The following is a 16833-nucleotide window of genomic DNA, read 5'->3' as shown; positions in this document are numbered from 1 at the left end:
ACCCCAGTGGCCATGTTTACACACCGCACCAGTAACTCATTTGATGCCGAGTCCACCTAGGGGAGGCCCAGGACAGGTTCACATAATCGTCACCGGTGTTGGCCGTGAGCGGGAATCGAACTCGGGGCGGCGGGTTCGTAGCGCAGCGCCACGAACCGCCGCGCCGAGGACTGGGAGTGGAACTTCTTTCGCACCGTACGAATATAATCGTGCCAATCGGACTGTATTGACGGCACGCTGTACACAACGCGCACTGTACACGTGATTACCTACATACCGCACTGTACACACACCGCACTGTACATGTGTCGCACTGTACACCAGCCGCGCTGTACACCAGTCACACTGTACACGTGCCCACTGTACACCAGTCACACTGTACCACAGTCGCACTGTACACACACCGCACTGTACACACACCGCACTGTACACGTGCGGGGGAGACGCCGCTCACCGTGGGCCGAGGCGGCGCGGGGCTCCGCGCGGAGTCTGCCCGTGCCGGCCATGGCTCAGGGGCCGCGCCGCGAGGTCGCCGCCATCCGCCGGCTCCCCCCTAGTCTCTCTCTCACTCACTCAGAGGAGCCTCTCACTCCCAGCCTCCTCTCACTCAGAGCCCGCGGCAGCAGCTGCAGCCTCACGGCGCCGCCACTTGCCTCGAATGGCGCGAACAGCGCAGCCACCACCACCACCGCTCCCCCTCACCACCACTCCTCCTCACCACCACTCACCCTCACCACCAACACCACCACTCACCACTCCCTCTCACCACCACTCACCACTCCCCCTCACCAACACCACCACTCACCCTCACCACCAACACCACCACCACTCCCCCTCACCACCAACACCACTCCCCCTCACCACCACTCACCACTCCCCCTCACCACCACTCCTCCTCACCACCACTCACCCTCACCACCAACACCACCACCACTCCCCCTCACCAACACCACCACTCACCCTCACCACCAACACCACCACCACCACCACTCCCCCTCACCACCACTCACCACTCCCCCTCACCACCAACACCACTCCCCCTCACCACCACTCACCACTCCCCCTCACCACCACTCCTCCTCACCACCACTCACCCTCACCACCAACACCACCACTCACCACTCCCCCTCACCACCACTCACCACTCCCCCTCATCACCACTCACCACTCCCCCTCACCACCAACACCACCACTCCCCCTCACCACCAACACCACCACTCCCCCTCACCACCACTCACCACTCCCCCTCACCACCACTCACCACTCCCCCTCACCACCACTCCCCCTCACCAACACCACCACTCACCCTCACCACCAACACCACCACCACCACCACCACTCCCCCTCACCAACACCACCACTCACCCTCACCACCAACACCAACACCACCACTCCCCCTCACCACCACCAACACCACCACTCCCCCTCACCACCACTCACCACTCCCCCTCACCACCACTCACCACTCCCCCTCACCACCACTCCCCCTCACCAACACCACCACTCACCCTCACCACCAACACCACCACCACTCCCCCTCACCAACACCACCACTCCCCCTCACCACCAACACCACCACTCACCCTCACCACCACTCACCACTCCCCCTCACCACCAACACCACCACTCCCCCTCACCACCAACACCACCACTCCCCCTCACCACCAACACCACCACTCACCACTCCCCCTCACCACCAACACCACCACTCCCCCTCACCACCAACACCACCACTCCCCCTCACCACCACTCACCTTCACCACCAACACCACCACTCACCACTCCCCCTCACCACCACTCCCCCTCACCACCAACACCACCACTCACCACTCCCCCTCACCACCAACACCACCACTCCCCCTCACCACCAACACCACCACTCCCCCTCACCACCACTCACCCTCACCACCAACACCACCACTCACCACTCCCCCTCACCACCACTCCCCCTCACCACCACTCCCCCTCACCACCAACACCACCACTCACCACTCCCCCTCACCATCAACACCACCACTCCCCCTCACCACCAACACCACCACTCCCCCTCACCACCACTCCCCCTCACCACCAACACCACCACTCACCACTCCCCCTCACCACCAACACCACCACTCACCACTCCCCCTCACCACCACTCCCCCTCACCACCACTCACCACTCCCCCTCACCACCAACACCACCACTCCCCCTCACCACCAACACCACCACTCCCCCTCACCACCACTCACCACTCCCCCTCACCACCACTCCTCCTCACCACCACTCACCCTCACCACCAACACCACCACTCACCACTCCCCCTCACCACCACTCACCACTCCCCCTCACCACCACTCACCACTCCCCCTCACCAACACCACCACTCACCCTCACCACCAACACCACCACCACCACTCCCCCTCACCAACACCACCACTCCCCCTCACCACCAACACCACCACTCCCCCTCACCACCACTCCCCCTCACCAACACCACCACTCACCCTCACCACCAACACCACCACCACCACCACTCCCCCTCACCAACACCACCACTCCCCCTCACCACCACCACTCACCACTCCCCCTCACCACCACTCCCCCTCACCACCACTCACCACTCCCCCTCACCACCAACACCACCACTCCCCCTCACCACCAACACCACCACTCACCACTCCCCCTCACCACCAACACCACCAACACCACCACTCCCCCTCACCACCACTCACCCTCACCACCAACACCACCACCACTCCCCCTCACCACCACTCACCCTCACCACCAACACCACCACTCACCACTCCCCCTCACCACCACTCACCACTCCCCCTCACCACCACTCACCACTCACCACTCCCCCTCACCACCACTCCCCCTCACCAACACCACCACTCGCCCTCACCACCAACCCCACCACCACTCCCCCTCACCAACACCACCACTCCCCCTCACCACCAACACCACCACTCCCCCTCACCACCACTCACCACTCACCACTCCCCCTCACCACCACTCCCCCTCACCAACACCACCACTCGCCCTCACCACCAACCCCACCACCACTCCCCCTCACCAACACCACCACTCCCCCTCACCACCAACACCACCACTCACCCTCACCACCACTCACTACTCCCCACCACTCCCCCTCACCACCACTCACCCTCACCACCAACACCACCACTCACCACTCCCCCTCACCACCACTCCCCCTCACCACCAACACCACCACTCACCCTCACCACCAACACCACCACTCCCCCTCACCACCAACACCACCACTCCCCCTCACCACCACTCACCCTCACCACCAACACCACCACTCCCCCTCACCACCACTCCCCCTCACCACCACTCCCCCTCACCACCAACACCACCACTCACCACTCCCCCTCACCATCAACACCACCACTCCCCCTCACCACCAACACCACCACTCCCCCTCACCACCACTCACCACTCCCCCTCACCACCAACACCACCACTCACCACTCCCCCTCACCACCAACACCACCACTCACCACTCCCCCTCACCACCACTCCCCCTCACCACCACTCCCCCTCACCACCACTCACCACTCCCCCTCACCACCAACACCACCACTCCCCCTCACCACCAACACCACCACTCCCCCTCACCACCACTCACCACTCCCCCTCACCACCACTCACCACTCCCCCTCACCACCACCACTCACCACCACCGCTCCTCTTCCCCACCACCGCTAACCCTCACCACTACCGCTCACCACAACTCACCCTCACCACTACCGCTCACCACAACTCCCCCTCACCACTACCGCTCACCACAACTCCCCCTCACCACTACCGCTCACCACAACTCCCCCTCACCACTACCGCTCACCACAAATCCCCCTCACCACTACCGCTCACCACAACTCACCCTCACCACTACCGCTCACCACAACTCACCCTCACCACTACCGCTCACCACAACTCACCCTCACCACTACCGCTCACCACAACTCCCCCTCACCACTACCGCTCACCACAACTCACCCTCACCACTACCGCTCACCACAACTCACCCTCACCACTACCGCTCACTGCACACTTCATTTTCCCCTAGTCACACTCCTCGCCCTCAAACCACGTCATTCTCAACTTTGTGATCCATTCGCTAGGGAATTGTTGCGCGCTACTGTCATGACGTAAACACGCGCCGAAGGTTCTCTGCGTTGTTGTTGTTATCACGAGGTTATAGGCCGGCCGATTGCTGTAATGTCTTAAACACGAAATCAAATGAAACACGAGCGAGAGAGACGAGGCTTATGGCTGCTGCTGCCGTGGTGGTGGTGGCCCAGGCTGAATGTGAAGAGATCAAAGCAGGCGTCATGACGCGATTTGCAAGGAGCAGTGGTTGTGTGTGTGTGAATGTAACTCCCAACACGCTGACTGCCTAGCTGTGCTAACGCGTCAGTCTTAACGCGTGCAGGTATGTTGAACTTCTTTCGCACGGTACGTAGCCAAACGTGCTACTCGGAGGTGCGAACATTTGCTACAAACGGACAATCGGTAATATGAAAAATAACATGGACACTTAAAACATTGGGATGAATATCAGCTGCAAGGACTTCCTTCTTGCCACGGTGGAGACTGGGCGGGCGAGTTAACAGGCGATTGGTGCCAGACTCGAATGCGATGGATCAGCGAGGACAACCAGCTGATGCTGTCTGTAGGAGCGACACAGAGGCACCGGGGCAACCAGCTGATGATGTCTGTAAGAGTGTCACAGAGGCCCCGGGGCAACCAGCTGATGATGTCTGTAGGGTGTGTCACAGAGGCCCCGGGGCAACCAGCTGATGCTGTCTGTAGGAGCATCACAGAGGCCCCGGGGCAACCAGCTGATGCTGTCTGTAGGAACATCACAGAGGCCCCGGGGCAACCAGCTGATGATGTCTGTAGGGTGTGTCACAGAGGCCCCGGGGCAACCAGCTGATGCTGTCTGTAGGAGCATCAGAGGCCCCGGAGCAACCAGCTGATGATGTCTGTAGGGTGTGTGTCACAGAGGCCCCGGGACAACCAGCTGATGATGTCTCTAGGGTGTGTGTCACAGAGGCCCCGGGTCAACCAGCTGATGTCTGTAGAGGCCTCACAGAGGCCCCGGGGCAACCAGCTGATGTCTGTAGGAGCCTCACAGAGGCCCCGGGGCAACCAGCTGATGCTGTCTGTAGGAGCCTCACAGAGGCCCCGGGGCAACCAGCTGATGATGTCTGTAGGAGCCTCACAGAGGCCCCGGGGCAACCAGCTGATGCTGTCTGTAGGAGCCTCACAGAGAACCTCAGGCAAATCCACGTCGAGGGCGGTAACGCGTTCACCACCGCTCCTTGCAAAGGTTCGCGGTTTGAACACCGTGGCCAGGGCTGGTTATTACTGTGGGTCTGTATTACTCAGAGCTGTATGCTTTGCCCGTATTCTTGCACAGGGAAATTTAGTTTTCAGCTCCATACGGCGTACAGCCGTTTCAATATGGACAAACATTTGTTTTGTCTATTTGTGTTTCTCCCTTGTGATGGGACTTTGTAGGATGAACGTTGAGATGTATAAGGGCACGGGGTGACCAATAAGGTTTGAATTGGTCTGTAATAGGGTAGTCATTGATCAGGGGTTGACTGGTATGATTACTGCGGGTGTATTGATCATCAAAGTACCGTGAATTGTGTTGACATGAGATGTGATTTAAAACGCTCTAACACAATCACGCCCGTACCCGTATAAAGGGCAGCGCTATAGAAAAATAAATAAATGATGTTTCATGGCACCTGTAAGTGAGGGCAACCTCATGTTTGAAGTAGCATAAATAGCTCATTATAAGTATTAAAAAAATATTATAATTCAGTCCATCGGACAATGGGTCATCACAACTCGACTGGAGATTAAAGACCGTTCATATTCCAGTCACAAACCCATTCGTATTGATGTAACCTTCTGACCCACCCCCTACTGGACATCTGTGAAAAAAAGAGCTTCAAAAACTCATTGGCTTCCTCCAGGATAAATAAATATTCTGATTCAGTTATACAATGATGTAGGACAATAGACAAGACATGGGCACGCCCAGGCTTTGAATGCGAAGCATCCCCCGAGTGCTGGAAGGCCAATGAGCTTACTCGCATGAGACCATCAGCAGGCCAATGCGTACATCTCCTTCATGGATGGAAAAATAAAGACAATCCACAGCACGGCAGTGCGATTGTCACCCTGCAACCCAAACTGTGGACCGTACATTAAACCCATAGACAGAGCCCCAGAGATCCATTAAAGACAAGCCACAGTAGAGCGAGTGATTGTGGCCATGCAACTAAAACTGTGGACCATATAGTAAACTACTGTCGTCTGCGCTCCTGCAACTAAGGAATCGCAAAACTCTTGAAGCCGTCTCGCGGCTAGCAGACCTCGACATTGGTCCTCAAAATATTGCCATTATACGCAGGTCACATAATACAAAATAATTTGCATAAGTTAAAGAAATTAATACATTTATAATACGCACTTGTCTAATTAAATTCAGAGGCGTAGGAAACCACAAAAAAGCAAGGGAGGAATTGCCCTACCTCTGTGGTCCTATATTGGAACGTTTGGTCAACTCCATCAATGAGTGTCCATACATAGGGGAGGAAACCGGAACACCGGGAGAAGACCCACGCTTGCGAAGGGGGTAACTCAATCCCCTGCACTTGTACACATGGAATACAGATGGAAATTAACCCACTTGCTCTACTGCCATCATACCCTGGCACGCCGAAAGGTGGCGACCTCACCGTCCAGTGGGTTTGGGAGTTTTACGAATGTTATCCACCAACCCTCGATGCCTCCACAGTGCTGCATTACTGGCCAGGTGCAAAAGCATAGCTACAACACTGCACATGATGTTATATTTGAACGTAGCTGCAGCTAACCACTTACCCAATGGAGTGATGCACTAATCATCAGTCTGTGAGTTTCCACACTGCACGTATGCGGTGAAGGTGTCACCTGTGGTCATCACCCTGTATAGGAAATGCATTTTAAGTTTTCCGTGCCATAATGACTCCACAGAGCGGAGGAGAGAGGTTAGAAGCCAGGCACCTGTGTGTGTATGCGTGTCCCTGTTGCTGGATTTGCAGCTGTGCAAACATTGACAATGCAGACCCCAACCCACAAGTACACGGAGCAATCACACACACACGCATAGATTACTTACCACACACGGAGTACTCACCACGCACAGAGCACTTGCTAGAGCATTCACCACACACAGGGCACTCACCCACACAGCACTCACCCACACAGAACTCGCCACACAGAGCACTCACCACACAGTGGTGATTGAGTTAATTGAGTGAAGTGCGAGTGAGAGACATACGTGAGTTCTATATGTGCAGTGAGTGAATGGGTGACGGTGTGGGTGACGTGTGGGTGAGTGACAGTGTTGGTGACCTGTGGGTGAGTGACAGTGTCGGTGGCATGTGGGTGAGTGACGGTGTGGGTGAGTGACGGCGTGGGTGACGTGTGGGTGACGTGTGGGTGAGTGACGGAGTGGGTGACGTGTGGGTGGGTGACGTGTGGGTGGGTGATGTGTAGGTGACGTGTGGGTGAGTGGCGGTGTGGGTGACGTGTGGGTGAGTGACGGCATGGGTGATGTGTGGGTGGGTGAAGGTGTGGGTTAGTGAAGGTGTGGTGAGTGAAGGTGTGGGTGAGTGAAGGTGTGGGTGAGTGAAGGTGTGGGTTGTGTGGGTGAGTGAAGGTGTGGGTGACGTGTGGGTGAGTGACGTGTGAGTGATGGTGTGGGTGATGTGTGGGTGAGTGACGGCGTGGGTGACGTGTGGGTGAGTGACGGCGTGGGTGATGTGTGGGTGGGTGAAGGTGTGGGTTAGTGAAGGTGTGGTGAGTGAAGGTGTGGGTGAGTGAAGGTGTGGGTGAGTGAAGGTGTGGGTTGTGTGGGTGAGTGAAGGTGTGGGTGATGTGTGGGTGAGTGACGTGTGAGTGATGGTGTGGGTGATGTGTGGGTGAGTGACGGCGTGGGTGACGTGTGGGTGAGTTACGGCGTGGGTGAGTGAAGGTGTGGGTAATGGCGCGAGTGAGTGACGTGACCTCACTGAGTGCCTGCGAGTCTATCGCCCCGGCAAGCCAGTTCACACATTTAAACCCAACTAAGGCGGCGCTTTCCCCACACACGCAGCCGTCCGTGTTGCCCGTTAGCAGTTGTAGCCCATCCCCCTGAGCGCGAGCCGCAGGGACGGGCTGCCTAGAGGCAGTGGTGCCAACAAATACTGCCCCCGTAGGCAGAGGCTGGCATGATCACGAGTTCTACAGTGAATTGCACGTGCGCGTGCACGCAGGAGGGATATGTTCCAATAATATTATTGGTGTTCATCCAAAAAATTTGGCAAAGGTATGGAGGTTTTTGAAAATGAAAAAACTATTTTGTTGTGGATCAATTTGAACACGTGACGTCACATCAAGTTGTGCGCGCCCTGCTGCTGCTGCTGCTATGTGAGAGCCTTCCCCAAACGTGCTGTAGCCACATTCTTGTTTGACAAAGCCGGCTCTACATGCACAGGCCTTTGCTTTTCAAGGCAGGAAGCACTGCCGGGCGAGCGTACGAGCACATCAACCCTACCAAGGGGTGGACTGCTGACCATGCCGCATGTCGGAATCACCCGGTTCCACAACGCCCTCCCCTGTGCCAGGGGGGAAAGTCCATCAGGTAGAAGAGATGAAGACCTGATGATAAACTAATACAGGAGTCGGCAACCAAAAATAAGAAGAGCCATTTTTTTCGAATTTCAAGAGCTAAAATGCACGTGAATGAGACGGTGGTCTTTAATAAATAACGTCAGGAATCAGTCCTTAAAGAGCCGCATGCAGCGGGGTTTGTTAATGCATTTTAATGACATTATGTAACTCAGCAGCGTTTCCCTATGGGGTATTCCAGGCGTAACAAAGGTTTGCACAGAAGGGCATGAGAACCCACTTGCTGTGCTCCTAGCCTCCGTCCAACCCACCGCGTGGAGGGCTACTTAAATCCTGCGAAACGCCAACACTGAAACGCCAACCCTTAAACGCCAACGCTTAAACGCCAACCCTTAAACGCCAACCCTTATATATAAACCCTTAAACACACCCCTTAAACATAAAATCTTAAACGACAACTCTTAAACGGCCGGCCACTTCTGTCCCAGGCCGTGCGCTTGTAGCCTCTACACGTGCATGCACGCTCGCCGTACCTTTTGGATGGCTCGAGAGTCGCGGTTGGAGCCACTGCGCACCGGGACCCTGCCGAACAGCCTCCACCCCGGCACGCTCGGGCCCGCTCCAACCGAGGAGCTCGGCACCTTGGCCCCAAACAAGCTCCTGTGGGAACAGAGATTCGCACCATGCTCAGTTTGCGTCGCCACTTCATGCAAGACACAACCGGAAATAACAACATAGAAACAACGAATTTAATATTACACAACGCCCATCCAAATCCACGTAGGACGTGCCCGGTGCTGGTCTCACTGGAGCCTGTGGCCGCCTCCCAGTCACTGTTGCTGTTTTGTGAACTCCTCCGCCGAACGCCACACTTCACAGTACAAGCGCCAGTGGGTCCCGGCGTCCACAGTGCAGCGCGATGCAGCCGCGGCTTCGCACTGTGCAGACCAGGGCTAGGCCAGGCCTCAGTGATTGAGTTAATGTAATGTGATTTTTGTTTATCTACAGATGACTCTGAAATGTCAACCCCTGTCCTCGTCGTAGGAGATGGGCAATTGGTCGGTCGTTCTGAGAGTGGTAGCTGAATGGCTCTCAGTTCTGGGTGTGGAGGCCCTGGTGCAGCACTGACCATGTCTGAAGGCAGAGGAGCCTCTCACAAGCCATAGTTTTAATATAACAGATTGTGATTATTATTATTATTGTTCATTTTACAGACGAAACGCATCAATAGTGCCTAAACGATAACGTTTCAACCAGTGCACATTACCTGCCATGACACTGGGATCGGAAACATGGCTATGACAGAGACCATGGAACAAAATATGAAGCGTGTTAGTCCTGTGCAGTATCTTGAGATGCTTGGGTATCTTTATACGTGACATCAATTAAAAGTATCATAATCAACATCCTCGACTTAAGAGCCTGGTTTATGTTGGGTGATTATCCCGGATTGACACCCAGAGTCTGGGCCCAAGAATTGCCACCCAGCAGAATCCAGGCACCTTGGCATTTGTTAAAATTCCATACAGAATATTTTTATATCTATGATCACTGAGCTGCAACAGAATGAAAAGCTGTTTTAGAAGGTGTGTGAATGAAATGGTTTCTCTGAATTCTTTGTGCGCTATGAAGATGCCAATGGCTGAAACGTCGCCTTTTCCTTTGAAGGCAGCGCTTCCGATGAATGCGTTATATTGAACACCCACCGGGAGAAGAATCCGCTGAGGCCCTGCAGGCTGCCCTGGGGTGTGTGCGTCGGCTCGGCACCGGGAGGCCGCGGCTCGGCCTTCTGCCCAGGAGCCCACTCGCAGCTGTTGCGCGCGTGTAGGTTCACGTCCATGAACATCGACTCGTCCGTGTGCAGTGGCACGATGGCGCTCGAGGCGCTGTCCAGGTGCATCCCAGAAAAGTCCGAGAGGCTCACGCTGCCCGACAGCTCGGTGCTGGTGCTAGACAGGCTCAGGCCATCCGTCCTGCCGTGCCAGCCCTGCAACCCGTCCGGGACGTCGCCCAGGTCGCCGTTGCAGCCGGGGCGCGGCGCGGGCAAGGGGCGCCGCACGCCGTGACCAGCCTCGTACCGCGCGGAGCCGAACGACGGCGCCGGCGGCAGGCTGCGAGAGCTCTTGCTGACCGCGCAGGCGCCGCTTGCGTCGGACCGGCCCAAGCAAAGGGAACTTGTTTTGCCCCTCGACCTGGGGTGAGCGGCATCCGGGTCACCGACTTGCAGCACCGGGACAGAGATTCCATCGTTCGTCTTCTCTGTCTTCTCGGCAGCATCACAAGGACTCTCGGAGACCACCGGACCCTTGAGCTCCATCGTTCTCAACGTCTGTACAGAACTGGGGCCGTTCGCTGCAGGAGCTGCCTCGTGGTTCCCATCGGCCTTTAAATTCATGCCAGCAGCGCACTCGGAACTCAAGAGAGCATGCAGTCTTCAAATGAAATCAGTTGGACGGGCAAGTAAAAAGATGCTGTGTTCATAGAACCACTTTTTCCGAGGATTAATGTGTTGTGAACACAGTGGTTATACAATGCCCTTGAATCGCAATTCCATACTTTCATTTCTGTGTAAGAACAACAGTTGTTTCTGCATAAAACAAGGTGAGTGTCGTTTATGAAGCTCTCTTCAAATGTTCCGTCACTGCCATCATGTATCCTGAAACAATAATCGCACATTCAAATGTTAGAAACAGTGACGAAATCGCCGACTAAATGCGTTTTCAATATGGCGAGAGCACAAGTTCCATCGGTATTGAACACAGACGGGGCAGCACGGTGGCAGCGCAGTGGCAATACTGGTGCCTCACAACAAGAGGGCCCTGGGTTCGAGTCCAAACTCAGGCACCTTCCTGTGTGGAGTTGTATGTTCTCTCCAACTGCTCTGCATGGGATACCTCCGAGTTGTCCGGTTTCCTCCGAAAGATAAAAAAACCACGCAATGTAACCGGTGTTGGCCAAACCATCCCAATGCATAACAACTAAACTGCAAATTACGGAAGTGTGATTACATATAACGACATCTCCCCCTACTGCAAAAATGTGTCAGGACCCTGCTGAAAAAGTCTTGACGCTTTCTTGGGTAAACAAAAACAATTATGTAATTATTACGAACTGATTAAATCCACAATTTCAAATTTGCCTTCAACTAAACGGTGGAAAAACACTCTGCAGTAATTAATTAAATAACGACGGCTAGGGGCGCATCCAGGGGGAGGGAGCATGGGAGGACTTGGAGAGAGATATGGGGGGGAAAGAGAAACTAGAGAAGACAGTTCGAGGCGGAGGAAGAGACCAAGGTACAGGGTTGGTGGAAAGGAAGAGTGGGAGGAGAACCTTCTGAAAGGGTCAGAATGGACGGACAGGAGGAGATAGAGAGTGCGATGTGTGCATGGGGCTGGGGAGAGCGCTCCCTACGACTCGTGTGACTCTCTTACACCTCTATCCTGTATCAAAGTGCCACCAAATCCCCCTCGCAGGACGCCGTAGCGAGTGACTATGGAGGGGTTAATGCCTGGACGTGGCACAAACCGCTCGCAGGTGCTCTCGACGCCGAGCATGCCCACACGTGCCGCTGCTGCCGCCTGGCCCAACCGCCGCGTCTGCCAGGAGACCCAGGAGGCCGGGCCCTGTGCAGTGCTGGCGTGCACACACCGCACACCACCTCTCTCTAAGCTGCCTCGTGACTGGGGCGCCGCGGTGGCTTGGAGATGTTAACTTCATCGCCTGGTATACAGGAGGTTGTGGGTTCAATCCCGACCCTGATGCCTACTGTATATTTGGATTTTTCTCCGGGTCCTCTGGTTTCTCCCTCCACATTTAGAAACATGCGTTTAGATTATTTGGTTGCTATACATTTCCACATAAGCCACTTTGTTGAGCTATCATTTGTGGACAAATCGCTTCTGAAAAAGACATACATAGCTGAGTGGGCTTTACCTGGTAGAATAAATAAAAATGGTTTAGTTTAGTTTTTTTAGTTTGACGATAAAATGGTCCACCCACTCTTATAAAGAGATCAACAAATATGGTTAAACAAGGTTCTGCTGCTGTAGGCGAGAAGGAAGATCGTCAAACGGCACGAGGGGAGTTTTGCAGTCAGGGAAAACGGCCACATGGAGATCACGCGGCTTCCGGCAACTGAAGGCCTCGCCCCCCCTCCGCTCGCTGAGAACCCGAGCCGGTGGAAACCCGGTCTGTTCAGATCGAGTAACCAGACGTTGCAACTTAAAGGCACAAGCCGTTTGTGGTCTCAACTGAACAAAAGTACGCGAGCAGCCATCCACCAAGGGGCGAGGTGTCACCGCTTGTTACAACGTTGACGCATCACTCGATTTGCTTCACTGACAGAATAAACACTCCGTAGAGGAGCAGGTTCGGGCAATTCAACTAAAACTATTTTTTATTTTACCAGGTAAGGCCCACTGAACTATGAAGCTCTTTTTCAGAAGCAACCTGGCCACAAATGATAGCTCAACTAAGTGGCTTAGCATGTGGAAATTTATAGCAGCCAAATACTCTAAACGCTTGTTACTAAATGTGGAGGGAAAAACCGGAGGACCCGGAGAAAATCCACGCGACCACAGGGAGAACATGCAAACTCCAAATATACAGCAGGCTTCAGGGTTGGGATCGAACCCACGACCTCCTGTGGCACTATGAGCCCCTATACACAAGCATTACTACTCGCATAGCTCACAGTGCCATACCACTCAAGCAAACAAACAGCCATGCATCGAGTCATGGAAATCAAGTTTCACAATACATGCATATAATTGTGTCTAAGAATTATTTTCTTATCTTGTTGCACTTTAAGGCTTTGCATATCACTTTACACCCTTGCAAGCGAGATGTTCCATCTCAACCAATGATCCGGATAAAATATTTTCATTAATAAATAACAAACAGAACTTAAAAACCTTTCCGCCACTAGAGGTTCTGAATTTCCATTCTTGAAATAAAATAGTGATCCTGAATCGTGACAGCTGAGAAGCAAGTGCGACCTTTCCTCACTGGCCTACTTTCCACTAAGCTGCAGGGAAGGGATTTTATGTCGACCCAGACTGAGAACCCCACGACGTGTGGCCGTGCAGAGCTTAGCCGATTGGGTTTGTGGGCCCTTGCGCCTGCCCTAGGACCCACTGTCGAAGGAAAGGCTCAGGCTCAGGACACCGCACGCCTCCTTGTCGGACGCGTCTGAATATGAACTGGATTAACGTTCAAGACAACATTTCTCTTTTGCAACCTGACAGGCGTACATTGATGGGCTATGCGTATACCCATCTGTGTTGTCCTCAGCGATCTCCAAATGGATGCAGCCACTCACTGCTGAGGACAATGGAGCCAAGGCGGTTAAAGCACAAAACGTGCACCTTAGGGCTAGACACCATAACACAGCCCCAAAAGGGCCCACGATCACCAGTTCGTTCATTCAATCTCGTAGAGTTTACTCTTCCGCAAGGTTAAATAACCAAAATCACTCTAACAGCGCACCATCATGTTCGAGTATGCAAGCTCAGCAGTTATCTTACCTGGTTAGTGCTTTTACGGGACACTGTGCGGGAACACCAGGTGTTATCGGCTTAGGCTGCGAGATGACAGAAGAGCGATTGCTTCTTGAATGCGTCTGTGTGGAGCTTTGGGCGCGAAACCGTCATGCCCAGGGGATCTATCTGTGAGCTCCGGATCCTCCTCCCACATGCCTTGTGCTTCAGCCGAGACACCTCCTGCACCGCCCGGGACCCAGCAGAAGACAGAATGCACTCCCATCAATAGCTGGTGTCATTCATGCATCCATCACACACCACGCACCACACACACACACGCACCACACACACCCCACACACATCCACCACACACACACCGCACACATCCATGCACAGACCACACTCACACCACACTCTAACGAACCCGGGGGCACTCGCCACTCACCCACAACCACTCACCGACAACCACTCACCCCAGTCTGCCTCACCCACAACCACTCACCACTCTCCCAGACCCAATCACCACTCACCCAGTCCGACCCACAACCACTCACCCAGACCCGATCACTACTCACCACTCGGGTGGGAGTAGAAGTGTCGGATCAGTACCCGGCGTCGGCCTCATCGCCTCACATAGACGCAGCCGCGCAGTGGACGAGCAAACAGCAGCACAACAACCACCACAACCACAACAACAGCACAACCACCACCACAGCACCACAACAACAGCAGCACAACCATAACAACACAACCACCACCACAGCAGCACAACCACAGCAGCAGCACAACCACAACAACAGCAGCAGCACAACAACAGCAGCACAACCACAACCACCACAACAACAGCAGCACAACCACAACAACACAACCACCACCACAGCAGCAGCACAACCACCACAACACAACCACAACAACAGCAGCAGCACAACCACAACAACACAACCACCACCACCACCACAGCAGCAGGAGGCTCGAGACGTCAACAGGTGCCGCGGGTGACGGAGGGAGAGAGGCGGACAGGAGCCCGACTGGGGGATTACACGGGGGGCATGGAGAGAGACACGGGGAGAGACACGGGGAGACACGGGGGCAAGGAGGGAGACACGGGGAGACACGGGGGCAAGGAGAGAGACACGGGGAGACACGGGGGCAAGGAGAGAGACACGGGGAGAGACACAGGGACAAGGAGACACGGGGAGACACGGGGGCAAGGAGAGAGACACGGGGAGACACGGGGGTAAGGAGAGAGACACGGGAGACACGGGGGCAAGGAGACACGGGGAGACACGGGGGCAAGGAGAGAGACACGGGGAGACACGGGGACAAGGAGAGAGACACGGGGAGAGACACGGGGACAAGGAGACACGGGGAGACACGGGGGCAAGGAGAGAGACACGGGGAGACACGGGGACAAGGAGACACGGGGAGACACGGGGGCAAGGAGAGAGACACGGGGAGACACGGGGACAAGGAGAGAGACACGGGGAGAGACACGGGGACAAGGAGACACGGGGAGACACGGGGACAAGGAGAGATACACGGGGAGAGACACGGGGACAAGGAGAGAGACACGGGGACGGGGAGACAAGGAGACACGGGAGACAAGGAGACACGGGAGACACGGGAGACACGGGAGACACGGGAAACACAGGGAGACGGGGATTAAAGGACGCGAAAAACAAGCGGCCACAAGGCAGACACGCAGGCAGACGCGGGGAGCCACAGGTGGACACGGGGAGTCACGGGTGGACACGGGGAGACGCGGGTGGACGCGGGGAGTCACGGGTGGACACGGAGAGTCGCGGGGAGTCACGGGTGGACACGGGGAGACGCGGGGAGTCACGGGTGGACGAGGGGAGTCGCGGCTACGCTGCGCCTCACCTGCCGCCGCTGCCGCCGCTGCTTCCTCCGTGGGGAGAGACGCCTCAAGGCGGAGTTCCGGGTGCGAGGCCTCGCCCCGCCCCCACTCACTCAGCCACTCACTCACTCACCACTCACTCAGCCACTCACTCACTCACCACTCACTCAGCCACTCACTCAACCACTCACTCACCACTCACTCACCACTCACTCAGCCACTCACTCACTCAGCCACTCACTCACCACTCACTCAGCCACTCACTCACTCAGCCACTCACTCACCACTCACTCAGCCACTCACTCACTCACTCACCACTCACTCAGCCACTCACTCACCACTCACTCAGCCACTCACTCAACCACTCACTCAGCCACTCACTCACCACTCACTCAGCCACTCACTCACTCACTCAGCCACTCACTCACCACTCACTCAGCCACTCACCACTCACTCAACCACTCACTCAGCCACTCACTCACCACTCACTCAGCCACTCACTCACCACTCACTCACTCACCACTCACTCAGCCACTCACTCACCACTCACTCAGCCACTCACTCACCACCCACTCACTCAGCCACACACTCAGCCACTCACTCACTCACTCACCACTCACTCACCACTCACTCAGCCACTCACTCACTACTCACTCACCACTCACTCAGCCACTCACTCACCACTCACTCAGCCACTCACTCACCACTCACTCAGCCACTCACTCACTCAGCCACTCAATCACCCACTCAGCCACTCACTCACCACTCACTCACACACTCACTCACCACTCACTCAGCCACTCACTCACT

The 16833-nt window shown here is 55.4% G+C and overlaps 1 protein-coding gene across 7 annotated transcripts in view; it reads right to left on the bottom strand.

The window, feature by feature from the left end:
• Positions 1 to 16098, bottom strand: part of LOC144931604 (TBC1 domain family member 14-like) — a 48599-nt gene extending 32501 nt beyond the window's left edge. For 2 of the 7 annotated variants that reach the window (XM_078855665.1, XM_078855667.1), the window contains exons 1-4: positions 16047 to 16098; positions 14211 to 14405; positions 10389 to 11338; positions 9216 to 9342 (exon numbers count right to left, since the gene is read on the bottom strand). In XM_078855665.1, coding sequence (XP_078711791.1) covers positions 9216 to 9342; positions 10389 to 11077 — 816 coding nt within the window. In that variant the 5' untranslated portion in view covers positions 11078 to 11338; positions 14211 to 14405; positions 16047 to 16098. Of the gene's footprint in view, positions 1 to 454; positions 706 to 6912; positions 6938 to 9215; positions 9343 to 10388; positions 11339 to 14210; positions 14406 to 14740; positions 14876 to 16046 lie in introns of those variants that run through there. The other 5 variants (XM_078855668.1, XM_078855671.1, XM_078855666.1 and 2 more) reach the window with 4 other exon arrangements.
• Positions 16099 to 16833: the final 735 nt, after the last annotated feature.

This window comes from Lampetra fluviatilis, chromosome 4 (genome assembly GCF_964198595.1).
Source record: "Lampetra fluviatilis chromosome 4, kcLamFluv1.1, whole genome shotgun sequence".
Classification (NCBI taxonomy): Eukaryota; Metazoa; Chordata; class Hyperoartia; order Petromyzontiformes; family Petromyzontidae; genus Lampetra; species Lampetra fluviatilis.
The sequence above is the reverse complement of the archived record's forward strand: the minus strand, read 5'-3'. Positions and strand labels throughout refer to the sequence as shown.